This window comes from Malaclemys terrapin, chromosome 15, assembly GCF_027887155.1.
Source record: "Malaclemys terrapin pileata isolate rMalTer1 chromosome 15, rMalTer1.hap1, whole genome shotgun sequence".
NCBI lineage: Eukaryota > Metazoa > Chordata > Testudines > Emydidae > Malaclemys > Malaclemys terrapin.
In genome coordinates this window covers 33,704,199-33,717,891 of record NC_071519.1, presented here as the reverse complement: position 1 = coordinate 33,717,891, position 13,693 = coordinate 33,704,199, and the positions used below count along the sequence as shown (strand labels likewise).

At 50.5% G+C, this 13,693-nt stretch overlaps 1 protein-coding gene across 1 annotated transcript in view; it reads left to right on the top strand.

The window, feature by feature from the left end:
- Positions 1 to 13,693, top strand: part of DSCAML1 (DS cell adhesion molecule like 1) — a 273,736-nt gene that overhangs the window by 153,234 nt on the left and 106,809 nt on the right. Inside the window, exon 4 of the mRNA XM_054049478.1 lies at positions 11,824 to 11,970. Coding sequence (XP_053905453.1) covers positions 11,824 to 11,970 — 147 coding nt within the window. The remainder of the gene's footprint in view (positions 1 to 11,823; positions 11,971 to 13,693) is intronic.

Here is a 13,693-nt window from a genome sequence, read left to right as displayed (position 1 = left end):
CTATTAAAGGGCAGAGGTAGATGTGTTAAACCTCACGCGCATCAGATGAGGTGAAACCTGAGATAATATTAGGTGGATTTAGAGACGGCTTTGGGGATCAATCATGCGAGAGGCAGGAAGTCTCTCTCTCTCTCCAGGTGAGAGGTGTGTGAAATAGCATCCGTCTTGTGAATGAGCTCAACCTTTCACTACCCAGAGCCATTTCATGGGAGGAAGAGTTCCTGTGAGTCTGGGGCTGGCTGGAAGGCAGCTAATTAGTGGGAGCTTGCAGGGAGAAGGAGTGCTGCAAAGCACAAGGAATAAAAGGGCCTTTGGCAATAATAGTTGAGGAGCGTCAGTCCAAGGAGAGCTCTTTAACCCTGGGAGATGACAGGCCAAAAGCAGGTGGAAGGTGTAAAAAGAAAGGGAGGATTTACTGAATAGCTGACATTCAAACCAGAGCAGTGCAGACCCAGCCTTGAGCAGGGCGTGGCATCGTCCTACACAGTCTAACTCGAGTTCTAACGCTCAGCTACAGTGGCTGGCTGTTCTCACATTAAAACGCACATGGCCCTGCCTTTAGAAGCCTAGCAAGATTAGAAGAGCTAAGCCTGTGTGGTCTGGTTCCTAGATAGCAAACGAGGTGTCAGAGCAGCTCCATGGGTGTAAACGAGGATAGAGGGGAATTATTGTTTGGAAGCGCTTTGGGGCAGAGACTTCCTGCTTTTGTACAGTACCTGGACTACACTTTGGGAGCTGTAGCAATAGAAATAGCAGGTAGGGGGGTGCACAGGAGTCTAACCCGGAGTCCCGGGGTAAAACAATACAAAAGGAACATGGCACCCATTAAACCGTTTAAAAACCGGCTCATCGATAGGTCTCAAAATGTAACTGCAAACAGGGAATCATCATCGAATGGGTGTGTTTCTAGATGGGTCCTGCAGGGATCAGTTCTTGGCCCTAGGCTTTTTAATGTTTTTATCAATGACCTGGAAGAAAACATAAAGTCATCATTGATAAGGTTTGCAGATGGCACAAAAATTGGGGAGTGGTAAATAATGAAGAGGACAAGTCACTGATTTAGAGCAATCTGAATCACTTGGTAATTGGGCACAAGGAAACAGTATGCCTTTTAGTTCAGCTATATGTAAATAAGAACATAAGAACGGCCGTACTGGGTCAGACCAAAGGTCCATCTAGCCCAGTATCCTGTCTTCCAACAGTGGCCAATGCCAGGTGCCCCAGAGGGAGTGAACCTAACAGGCAATGATCAAGTGATCTCTCTCCTGACATCCATCTCCACCCTCTGACAGACAGAGGCTAGGGACACCATTCCTTATCCGTCCTGGCTAATAGGCATTAATGGACTTAACCTCCATGGATTTATCCATAAATGTATATATACATCCACGAACAAAGACTGCAGGCCATACTTACAGGATGGGGGACTCTATCCTGGGAGGCAGTGACTTGGGGGTCATGATGGATAATCAGCTGAACATGAGCTCCCAGTGTGATGCTGTGGCCAAAAGGGCTAATGCGATCCTGGGATGCATAAAAAAGATAATATCAAGTCGGGAGGTAATATAAACTCTGTATTTGGGACTGGCTGCTACGGGAATGTGTGTCCCGTTCTGGTGTCCTCAATTCAAGCAGGATGTTGATGATTGGAGGGGTTCAGAGAAGAACCACGACAATGATTAAAGGATTAGGAAATATGCTCTCTAGTGACAGACTCAAGGAGCGCAATCTGTTCAGTTTAACAAAGAGAAGGTTAAGGAGTGATTTGAACACACTCTGTAAGTACCTGCGTGCGGCACATATATTTAATAATGGGCTCTTGTTACACCTGTTCTGCTAGACCGAAGATCCAATGGTTGGAAGTGGAAACTAGGCCAGTTCAGACTGGAAATAAGGTGGACACTTTTCAGCGTGAGTAATTAGTCATTGGAACAACTGACCCAGGATCATGGAGGATTCTCCCTTACTGGCAATTTTTAAATCATGATTGGATGTTTTTCAAAAAGGTGTGCTGTCGTTCAACCAGGGCCTGGGCAGTGCATGCCCTCATGGCTTTACACTCTATGGAAAAATTAAAGAAGGGCAAATTAAGGCTGAATATCTGGACAGTGAGTCTTATTTGGCTGTGGACTAGTCTTCCAAGGGGAGAGGGGCAAGGCCCATCAGCTAGGACATTGCAGAGTTAAGCAGCACAAAGCACTAGAGGATGTGCTGCAGGGAACTGTCCGGCCTTAGCTGGGAGGAGCTGGCACCTACTTCGTTTTTTCCCTCAGCAGCTTCTCTTGTTCTGCCGTGACCTGAGCTGACCACCCTCCCCCCCAGTAGTGCATGCATCCCACTGCGTGCCCACTATGTGAGACTGTCGTGGGGCAATCACACGGCCAGCAGTGTCTGGGCAGCACAGCTCCTATGGCTGGCCTGCTAGCGATTTTATAAATCTGCATTTCTGTTTCAGAGGGGTAGTCATTTCTGTTGTAATGCTTCGGGCATAGGTGGGCCTCCAGCGGGTGCCACCGAATGACAGGGGCATCGTGGTTGGTACCATGCAGCATGTTCAGGAAAGGGCTTGGAATCGGGCAGTTCTATTTCCACTCCCCGGAACAGTTGCATCCTGTTTTCAAAACCTCCTCCCTGCCTTTTTCTCTTCTTTGGTGTCATTCTCCTCGCTCAGAAAATCCATTTAAATGCAATTCCATTCTTAAAACGTCCCCTTCATGCATGTCTAATGAATGTCAGGGAGATGCTATTACAATGAAGCCGAGTGGGATCCAATCTTGCAGAGTGTCTACAAGTCATTTGGAGGAAACCCTGGGAGTGCTCCCAGTTTTATTACAGCATAATTAGAAATAAAATCTTGTTGCACTAGGAGAATGAGAGATGGGTGTTAATCCTGTAACAGGGGAAGATAGAGATGTGCCTATAAAAGAGATCAAGGACAGAAAGAGAAAAGCCGTTCATGACTCCCCAATTTTCATCCCTCCTGTTTTATTTTTTTCCTCTCTCTGGCTCAGCATCTATTCAGTGTCACATGCTGCAGCTGGTTCAGAGAGGACCAGTTTTTCCAAATGCCCCCAGCCCTGTGAGATGTCAGCACCCTCCCCACCTTCTGTCCAGGGGTGGAGAACACGGGAATCCCACCCAGCACAGCAGCTGGATCAGGCGTGGTGTTGGGGGTGGGTTAATTTCTGGAGCTTGTCTGCCTCCGTGCTCAGTCACTGGGAGGTCAGTGGCTCGGCACGTGCGTGGCAAGGGATTCTATTTAGGTCTTCAGTGAGGTCTAGATTGCCTTGCTGCTCAGCTGTGTGAGACAGCGCTGTAAGCAAGCCTCCCTGCGCGGGCGTCTCTCGGGCGTTGCACAGGGAGGCCAATGCCTGGCTCTGTAAGGTACCCCATCACCCGAGACCCTACCTGCTGCCTGTGTGTATTCTGACTGCTTAGTATGCACAAGGTATTCAAATCCCAGCCCAGGCTCTTCACAGCAAAAGTGGGTCATTCAGATGTTGCGGCCTCTTTTTATTGTTTAAAATCACTTCCTGGAATGGTCCCTTTGAGACTAAAGTTAAAATGTGAGCACATAAAAGAACAATTCCTAGGGAACCGCAGTGGAATTCTTAATTGAGGCCGTAGGTTGTGCGGGCAGAAACTGCCTGGTGGAGCAGAGAGCAGAGAACTGGACTGGCCGAGACGGGCCCCAGACATACGTTGGCAATCATACAACCCTGGTCTCCAGGCGTAGCCTCCCCTTTCGCCTGGAGGAAGTTCTCTCGCTCAGTACAAGTTAGGTAAGGGTTTAAATGTGCACATGTAAGTTGAGTGCTGGTGAAAGTCACCACTGGAGATCCTCTTCTCCCCATTGCAAGAGGGAGCAGCAAGGGCACTGGCTGTGCAAACGTCCCCCACTACATGCCGTCAATATGCCTCTTCCCTGCTCTGGGCTGGCCATCCCCTGCTCTGAGAGGGTAGCTCCCTTTCCCGGTGTCTGTCTCGTGGCTCTATAGTATACACACTGTGTACCCTGGGACCCCGCAGACTCAACTACCCTCCCAGGCAGTACCACCCCTTCGGGCAGGACTGAGAGATGCACCTGGACCTCGGACTCCCAAAGCCATTGTGGAGGCAAGACGACGTTTCTAGGACATGTTATTCTCTTTCGAGCTAAGCCTTGCTCTTCCCGGATAGAGGAGGAGGAGGAGGACAGGGAGGTCTTGGGTACAAAGGGTGACCCATTTACTGAGCTGGACCCAGTTATTTCGCAGCTGCCCATGAAACGTGAAGGTGGACCTGTTCTGTGTGGGCGTTTGGCTGCTCTGTGCTACTCAGCCTTGTACAGCCACGCAGGAGAAATATGTCGCCTTTGAAAGGGGTAGGAAACCGGCCACTGCCTTACACCCCCCCGGGACTATGTATGCAGGGAAACATGTAAATACATCTGTGGGCTATCTCACAGTGCTTATTACCTTTGGATTAATTGATGGCTTCTATTTAACATCCATGGGATGGATGGAGGGATCCTTAATCTATGTCTAATCTAGCCTAGCTCTAGTTAGGTGTGTGCAAAGCTGCTGTCTGGCAGGTCGGCCGCCTAATTACAGTGGCTGTGCTGAGAGGCAGGCCCATTGTGCAGAGTCCCAGTTGCTGACTTGGCGGGGACAGCTCCTTGGCCTGTGGGCTGTGTAGGATCTCGAGGGAGGTAGCTGAAGGGGTGTTGATCGACTGAAATGGGGGTAACACGGTCCGGGCAGCAGGCCTAGAAAATAACACCTGTGCTTGGATGCCAGGTGGCAGAGATTTTCCATTACTGCTGAGCTGGAGGACACAGACTCCCTGTCCCTCTCCAGATGACATCTACATTGAAAGGCAGGATAGGAACGCAGAGGTACACTGAAAATCACAACCTTCATCTTCGGGGCTTCCCTGCCTCCCTCCCTGTCTTTGCCCCAGGGATATATTCGTTACTTTAACCATGGCCGAAAATAGCTCCCAACAATCACTGACTGCCCAGGATGCCGTGGGATGCATATGCTCAAACTACAGCTAATTCATAAACGCTGGCACCTATTGATTCCCCAGCAGTTAAAATAGAATGCGTAAGGAAATATTGGCCTCAGAGTATCAAGGGAAAGTTCTCTCATTAGTCTTATGAACTATACAATGTGCTCTCTCCTGCAGCCCTGACCCCATTGTTTTTATAAATCTATATTGGATAGAGCAGGAACTGGTAACCTGTATTGATCGTAATTTTTCACTTGAAATTGGAAGGCCCCTCGGACGGATACTGTGGTTTCTTGGCCACTACATGCTTCTGGGTCTGGAAATGGGCTTGGGCAATGCCCCAGCTTGTATGTGCTTTTGGGGGTTGAGATACCTTCCTAATAGCCTGCCAAAACATGGCCATGCATGGAGACTTTTCTGTGATCCACTTGCCTGCTCGCCAAGATGCACCCATCTCTGTCTAGACAATCTGATCCCAAGACAAGGCCTCACCCAATGCCCAGCCAGACTGTAGCCATGCTCCCCCCATCCAGCACTGGCTGGCCACGGCACCATGAGAACATAAGAAAGGCCGTACCGGGTCAGACCAAAGGTCCATCTAGCCCAGTATCCTGTCTACCGACAGTGGCCAATGCCAGGTGCCCCAGAGGGAGTGGATCAACAGGCAATGATGAAGTGATCTCTCTCCTGCCATCCATCTCCACCCTCTGACAAACAGAGGCTAGGGACACCATTCCTTACTCGACCTGGCTAATAGCCATTAATGGACTTAACCTCCACAAATTTATCCAGTTCTCTTTTAAATGCTGTTATAGTCCTAGCCTTCACAACCTCCTCAGGCAAGGAGTTCCACAAGTTGACTGTGCGCTGCGTGAAGAAGAACTTCCTTTTATTTGTTTTAAACCTGCTGCCTATTAATTTCATTTGGTGACCCCCTAGTAAGTCTAATGGCCAAACCCATATAAGCCAGGCAGGGAGCTGAAGGCAGTTATCAGATGGGTGTGAAATAACGAGTAGCCCTTCACTGCAGCACCTGGCAAACATCAGCTACCTCCCTGCAGCATCCCGCAGAGGGTGAAGCAGGCTCCTTTGGACAGAGGAGAAACCTAAGGCACAGAGTAGGCAAGGGACTTGGTCAAGGCAAGTCTGAAGTGGCTGCTGCCTCCTTCCCCAGATTTGGCTCTTTAGACCTTGCTTGAGTTGCTGTGTCCCTGTTTTCTACTCTCGTGTCCTGTGGGGAGTGTGGTGCATTGGATCCACCTTCTGTGATGTGGGAACACAAGAGAGGAAGGATGGAGGAGTAAGAGATGCCAGAGTCCCCTTCTCCTCCATCCTCTCCAGCTCACTTCTCCTCCCCGCACCATTCCTTGGTAGTGGGATTTTTGGAAGGTTATTTGCAGAGGCTGCTAGTCGTGTCCAGCTCTGAGAGCTGTTAAAACAGTGCAGTTTCAGTCTGGCCACAGATACACTTAATCCTCTGCTTCCCGTAAACCTTTCCCACCTCCTGGCAGGCAGAAAGATTTGACTTTATTCCACAACCATCGACGTTAATCTCGCGAGAGGAGCTGGCAATAAGTCACTTTGGGGAGGTCTCAGTTGGAATGGTTCACATCAGTTATCGCCCACGTCTTTCCCTCCAACCAGTGTAATTCTCTTAGACAAAGTTATTTGTCCCTTTTTTAAAAATTGAAGAGATGCCATCAGGTTGTGTAGACCCTAAATTCAATGTCACGGTGTCTTTTAAACTGTATATTGCAATGAGCGAGGTGCTCATTACTTCCAGCGCAGAGGGCTTTTGTCTTCACTCAAGAGGTTCAACCTTTGAACAATATTAAAATGGACCAATACACTGCATGCCCAGAAGGTTTTAACATCTAAGCACTCCTGTTGCTGTGAAGATAAATGATGGAACATCCATAGACCCCATGCTCCCCATTCCTGGGGAGTGCCCAGCGGAAGGATGGCTTGCAGGATACTGTGTACTTTCAGAGATGAAGCTCTCCCCTCCCTGATACCCCAGTCATGGAATCCCTACAAACTTCAGAACAGCTTGTACATAAATCAGTTTATACAGAACTCGACTTGTAGACGCAGGCAGAGCCACAGGGTCATGCTGTGTTGCCAGTTATTGTCACTGGATAGTGAGTCGCACAATATTTGGTGGGTTTTTTTCTTAGAGCCCCAGCTTCTGGAGTCACGTGAATATGGGAGAATCTCAGCTTGCACTGAGAAAAATAAGTTTCCAGTCCTCATGGTTGCAAGGAAAAGCTTGAAAAGGTGACCCCTGACAGCTCAGAGGATAGATGGGAAAGAAAAAGAACACGTTTATTTTTTAAAATCTCATGGTTTGGGGGTCATGACTCATGGTACTTCAGCCCTTGGGTTGGCAATGTGGCACATGCTAGTGACTAGCAGAGTTCCAGGTATGGACAGGGTGCCCCGGTCCAGGCGTTCCTGTTCCGCAGAGAGGGCCGGCTTATTTGGGAGTCCCAGGGGTGTGTGTGTGTGTGTGTGTGTCTCTTGCAGAATGTTTCTGTGCAAATCTGAGTGACTCCCACGCAGACTGAGAGGAGTGACGGACTCGCTGTGCTCCTTGCAGTCGGGTCTATGGAGAATGCTGGCCATTTTGCCTTTCTTAAGCACCTGAGAAGCTTCAACATGGCGCTAATAGTCCATGGGCCCTTTGTTCTGAATGGTCTGATTTTTGGGTGTTGAGCTCTTGTATTGAGCTCAGTGGCAGCTCCCTGGCAACAGGCCGCCAGGCGCGATGCCATAGTCACAGAGTGACTCCAGGCAGCAGGCTGGGGTAAATAGGAGATCTGTTTGCCTGCTCTGCCTAGCTCCCCAGACCATTCCGCCAATGCTGATCCCGTTGGTGTCCGGGGAACGTGCCCCCTGACCAGGCGTTTGGAGTAGCTCAGGAAAACATTCCCAGCAGCCCCGCGAGTTTGCTCGGGGTTTTACCTGGCACCCAGAGATTGGGGAGTTGAGTCAGGGCTGGTGAGTGCTCAGAGAGAGCCGGCAGTGCTTTTTGTATTTACCTTGCTGGGGTGCCTCTGGGCTTCCATTGAAGCTACCCCGCTCGCTTGGGACCAGGATCTCGTCGGCTGGAGAGGTGCACATCCCAGCTCTCCTTGCTGGTTCTTTGGCTTGTTCCATGTATGGAGAGCACCAGCAGCCTGTTCAGCTCGCAGAGCTGCCGTCCCTTGTCCGAGCCAAGCTTCCCCGTCGGAGTCCAATGGCTTGAGGTGGAGCCATATTTGTATTTTCTGGCCCAGCACATGACTTATGTCCATTTGCCCTCACAGCACTCCCACCCGGCTTTGCTCCCTGTCCACCTCACCTCTAGCACTCTGCACTCCTGTGGCTGGCTTTCTGGCTTGCTCCCCCACCCGGGGGAGCCAGCCCCTTTGCATGGCGGGCAGGGAGGGTTCTTATAACCTCATGGAGGCTATTTTCAGGCCTGGTGGCAGGGAGGCCAAGTGGAAATAGGTGTCAGGGCTTTATTTGTATTCATTTTGTGGTGGGGGATAATTTCCCCCCCCCTCCTTGGGTCCCCCTGGGTTTTTCTTCGCTCTCCATTGTGTGGGCTCAGCGGGTTCCTCATCCATTTCCCCCACAGCAGGCCATAATTTGATTCTCATCAAACATGCAGAACTGATGTTGCGGAAGGTCCCTCCAGAGGTTTGAACATCCTACTGCTGCTGTCTGCGCTCCCTCTCTCGCACTGCGCAGCACTCCGGCTTTGGAAGCCTTTGTTTCCGGAGGAGTAACACGGCGTTCTGGAAATGTTACCACAATTAAATATGCACAAAAAATAGTGGGGGGAGGAATGAGGACAGTCAGGGTTGTGGAGCAGCAGTTGGCAAGATGCAGCGGCTGCTCGTTGCCATAGAAACTGCCTCCCCCCTTGCTTAAAATTCCAGTACAGCCAATATTCTGTGCTTACTGGTTTGCTGAGAGATGAAACATTAATGATCTATTTGCATTTTATTGCAATTGCACCTGTGGGGCTTTTCTTTCTTTTTTTCTTTTTTTGGACCTTTGTATTAATCCCTTGATACTTCAGATTGACAGCTCAGAGCTACGACTGTTCTGCAATTATGTGTGTGCTGCGGCATTGACTTTGCCATGTCATAACACAGAGACAAAACAACACATGCAGATTTTGGCTAATGAGCATCTAGCCCCTCCTTGTAAACACGGAGATAGAAATATCTCTTTTCTCTCCCTTCCCCTCCCCTTCCCTTCCAGGTTTTGCAAACCAGAGTGTGCAAACAACTCATTGATTTATCATTTTGATTACTTGTCAGGTCTCCTTTTGGCTCCAGGGCCGGACATTGAGTTACTGGACCTTAAAGACATTGTTGCATGTGGCTTTCCAGTCTCTGTGTTTATTTAGGCATTCTGTTAAGTTAGATGAATGTTAATTGTTTATTGAAGTCACTATTTTTCTCTCTGTTAAGAATCCCTGACACAGAACTTGCTCTTACTGCAATTAGAGTAGGATAAATGAATATCTGCTGATATAGAACTAGATAAATTCATGGAGGACGGGTCCATCAATGGCTATTAGCCAGGATGGGCAGGGATGGTGTCCCTAGCCTCTGTTTGCCAGAAGCTGGGAATGAGCGACAGGGGATGGATCACTTGATTCCCTGTTCTGTTCATTAGCTCTGGGGCACTGTCCACTGTCGGAAGACAGGATACTGGGCTAGATGGACCTTTGCTCTGACCCACTGTGGCCGTTCTTATGCTGAGATGGAAATGTGCCGGCTGGAGTTGGGGCTGACCATTGTTCTGCCTTGTGACGTGGTTTGCTGCTGATATGCTACGTGCCTCCTCTGAGGGAGGGCGGTCCTTGGACGTGCCTGTGAGAGCTGCTGGGTGGAGGGGGTGGGGGGGTATCGGGAAGGATCAGGGAGTGGGTTGTGAGCCTTTGTGCCAGACCGGTTTCAGACTTCTGGCTCCCTCACTTCAGAAGATCTCTGCTTCCGTAGTTAGGGCATAAAAGATGCTCTTTCCTTTGCCTTAGTACAGAACTGTCCAGGCTACTTCCAAACGGTGGAAGCTGATTTTCAAGCCGGGCCCCATCCTAGGTGCTGGCGGTTCAGTGGGTATCGGACCTGTTCCCAGGTCTGTGGCTAGGGGGTGCTGTGCTGATGGATGAGCCATCTTTCAGATGAGAGAGAAAACGGGGGTTCCACCCATCTGTGATCATTGGCACTGCTCATTTCCACGGCCAAAATCGGACTCAGGAAACGACGTTCTACCGACATTCTCCAGGCTTGTGCAGTGGTGCTATGTGGCAGCACTGTGCTGCTAGCGAACAGCTGCCATGTCCTGCTCCAGAGGTGGCTGCACTGCAGTGGTGGGCCCAATCTTTTTGTGCCCTTTGGGGGTGAAAGGCTCTATCGAACCGTTAGGAATTGTGAGCGCTGTTAGAGCAGGATGCAGTGTGCTTTCCAATGGGGAAAGCCAACTTTAGCCTCTTTCCAAAGCCATTTGCTTGCCCTCCTTTTCATGCTGCTGCTAAGGTCTTTCACAACACGGGCGTTTGCTCATTATAAATCACCATGAATATTAATACATACTAAAGTGGGGACCAGGTTAAGAAGTGGGCTAATGCCTCCTTATTTGCCTGCTCCCTAGCCTGAGGCATGGACAGAGAGGCCTTACTTTTGTGCTTCAGTGCCAAACTCTCCTTGTAGACTCTCTCACCGTTCCAGCTGGCTTGGTTTGTGTTGCTTGTTACCTGCTGTCCTCTGGAATCTTCCCCCTGGGGCTCAAGTATCAACTTAAGGTCTTATTTGTTTTCGCAAGCGTCTAAGTAAGTTCTGCTAATTATTGACTCGGCAGGATGGATTCCCTTTTAATTGCCACGTTGCAGCAGGGCATGCTGAGACTCCGCCGCGCGGTCTGAGCTTGGGGTTGCAAGCTTGCCTCTCACCTGGCCCTGGCTTCTTTAACTGCCTCTCCCGCTCCTCCCTGGCCCAGGATCTCTGCTCCCTTTCTGCACGGTAATTGGGGCCTGTGTAGGATACTGCAGAGATGTACTAGTTTGCCCGTAGTAAAATGGAGCATGATTAGACTCAGAAGTGAGGCCAGTGCCAGAGCTGAGAGTGCAGCTTTAAATTGTGTCTGTCCAGTGCGTTTCGGCAACCAGCCGGCACCACGGCTTACTCTTGTGGAGCTTTTCTATTGGGAGCACGTTCAGTCAGGTGAGGGGTATATTGTGACCAACAAGTAAGTTCTAAAATGGGCGTCCTATGGAATGTCATGGTCCAGGTATTGGGGAGCCCCGACCCCAGGTTTGCATTCTCGGGCAGACTCATTCCCATGCAGAATGGTATCTGCACATCCGGCTTTCCATTTGTATGCGCCTCTGATATGAACATACGCTGCAGCTCTCTCCTTTTCTAGCCAGATTTTAGATACCTGTTTAAAACTGCAGCCCCCGAGCTAAGGGAGGAGTCGGACCCTTGGTTTGTCTGGGCTGTCCAGATGCTGTATTGACCACAGCGGGCTCTCATCCTGTGCTAGCAGTTGTGCGGCTCCCGAGGTGCAGCAGGGCAAGTGAAGGACGAATTTGTCCCCTGAATTCAGCTTTGGCCTTGTTCCTTTCCGTAACTCGATGCAACTTCCTTGGGAGTTCCCTTGTTTTATGGTATCGTCACTGAAAGATTCACAGGTGCATGCTTCACTGCAGAGCAGGCATCCGCTCACCCCATCCCTGGGATGCTGCTTACTGCCTTGTGATGCAATATGTTTAGTTTGATCAAACACAGAGCAATAACCAGACTTTCCCCTCTCTTCTGCTTGTGTCTCCAGAAAATAGGTTTTTTATTACTTTTTATGGAGGTTTGTACATATCGGACGTGCAGAAGGAAGATGCCTTGTCCACCTACAGGTGTATCACCAAGCACAAGTACAGTGGAGAGACACGCCAGAGCAATGGGGCTAGACTCTCCGTGTCAGGTAAGTCTCTGGATCTGAACCTGCAGCCAGCAAAACTCAGCCACGAATCTGTGTGTGTGAGTCTGTGTCTTTTAATCTTCTTATCTGGCCACTGTCACCATGATATCAGAACACTCCCAAAGCGGTAAAGTGTATGCATGTAAAAGGACAGCCCAGGAGGTTGTAATAGGACTGGGAAGCCCAGCACGAGAGCCTTGAAAGGGGCTAGGTTTTCAGACAGGGCTGAGCGCCCACCCTTTCTGGTGTCTTGAGTTAAGAATGGCCATGTTTGGTCAGACCAATGGTCCGTCTAGCCCAGCATCCTATCATTCAACAGTGGCCAATCCCAGGGGCGTCAGAGGGAATGAACAGAACAGGGAATCATCAAGTGATCCATCCCCTGTCGCAGGAGCGGCACCAGGGTTTTTGCCACCCTAGGGGGCAGCACTTCTCCTCTGAGCATTCGGCGGCGGGGGTCCTTCCGCTCTGCATCTTCGGGGCACTTCGGCAGCAGGTCCCGGAGCGAGTGAAGGATCTGCCGCCAAATTTCCGCCAAAGACCCGGAGCAGAAGGACCCCCCCCGCCGCCGAATTTCCGCTGAAGACAGCAAAATGCCACCCCGCCCCAAATCCTGCTGCCCTAGGCGACCGCCTAGAGTTGCCTAGTGGAAGCGTCGGCCCTGCCCTGTCGTCCTGTCCCAACTTCTGGCAGTCAGATTCTAGAGACACCCAGAGCATGGAGTTGCATCCCTGACTATCTTGGCTAATAGCCATGATGAACCTATCCTCCATGAACTTATCTAATTCTTCTTTTAAAATCTAGTTATACTTTTGGCCTTCACAGCATCCCCTGGCAATGAGTTCCGCAGGTTGACTCTGCATTGTGATGAGTTGAGCACCCAGAGTCACTAGGCACTTTGGGAAATCTTGGCCTCAGTTCTCTCTGTGTTTCCTCCAGTCAGCAGACAACGGCCTTTATATCACCTGGGTGGGGGTTGTTTGTTTGCTTTGTTTTCTGTGCGTGTGTGGAGATGGGGGCAGCACAGAGAGAATGAGGAGGAGTGAAAGCCTGGATGTGTGTGTGTGGGGGAAACGGTGGAGATGGGAACATTTTATCCTCCTGTTCATCCCCAGGAGCGTTCGCTCTTGGCCAGACGAAGCCAGCCCAAGGGGCTTGGCTCGGCCCTGTTTGAATGCTCCCTGTGTGACTCTGCAGACAGACTCCTGTAGCAGGGTGCTGCTGGGCCCACTTGGCTCCTGCCCCTGCTGTGCTGACAATGTCATTCAAAGATTGACCTTGGGGTTCAGAAACCACTGGTGTCCTTCGTTTACGGGTTGTGCTCCCACCAACCTTTACAGCTTGGGTTCTGGAGTCTGTTATTCCTCTGCTTCCGCTCCCCCACCTGGCTTCCTTCCTCACAGCCTTGGATATACCCCAGGCTCATGGGGCGGGCGGCTGGCTCCCATTCCCATTAGGTGCAGGTTTTCTCTAGCCGGCTCCCATTAACTTCCCTCAATGGGGGCTGGCGTGACCCAGGGCTGAGTCAGCAGCTCTTGCCCAGCCCCCGTCCCAGAGCCTGACATGGGAACCACTGGGATCGGTGTGGGGCAGAGCTAAACCCCAGGCGCTGGGCCCTGGCCAAGCTGGCAGGACCCGGGCTGGGCTCCTGTCTGCTGGAAGGAGCTCTTCTCCATGTCATAATTTATGGCTCTTGCCCTCAAAAGGTGGCCGATCAGTTATTTAT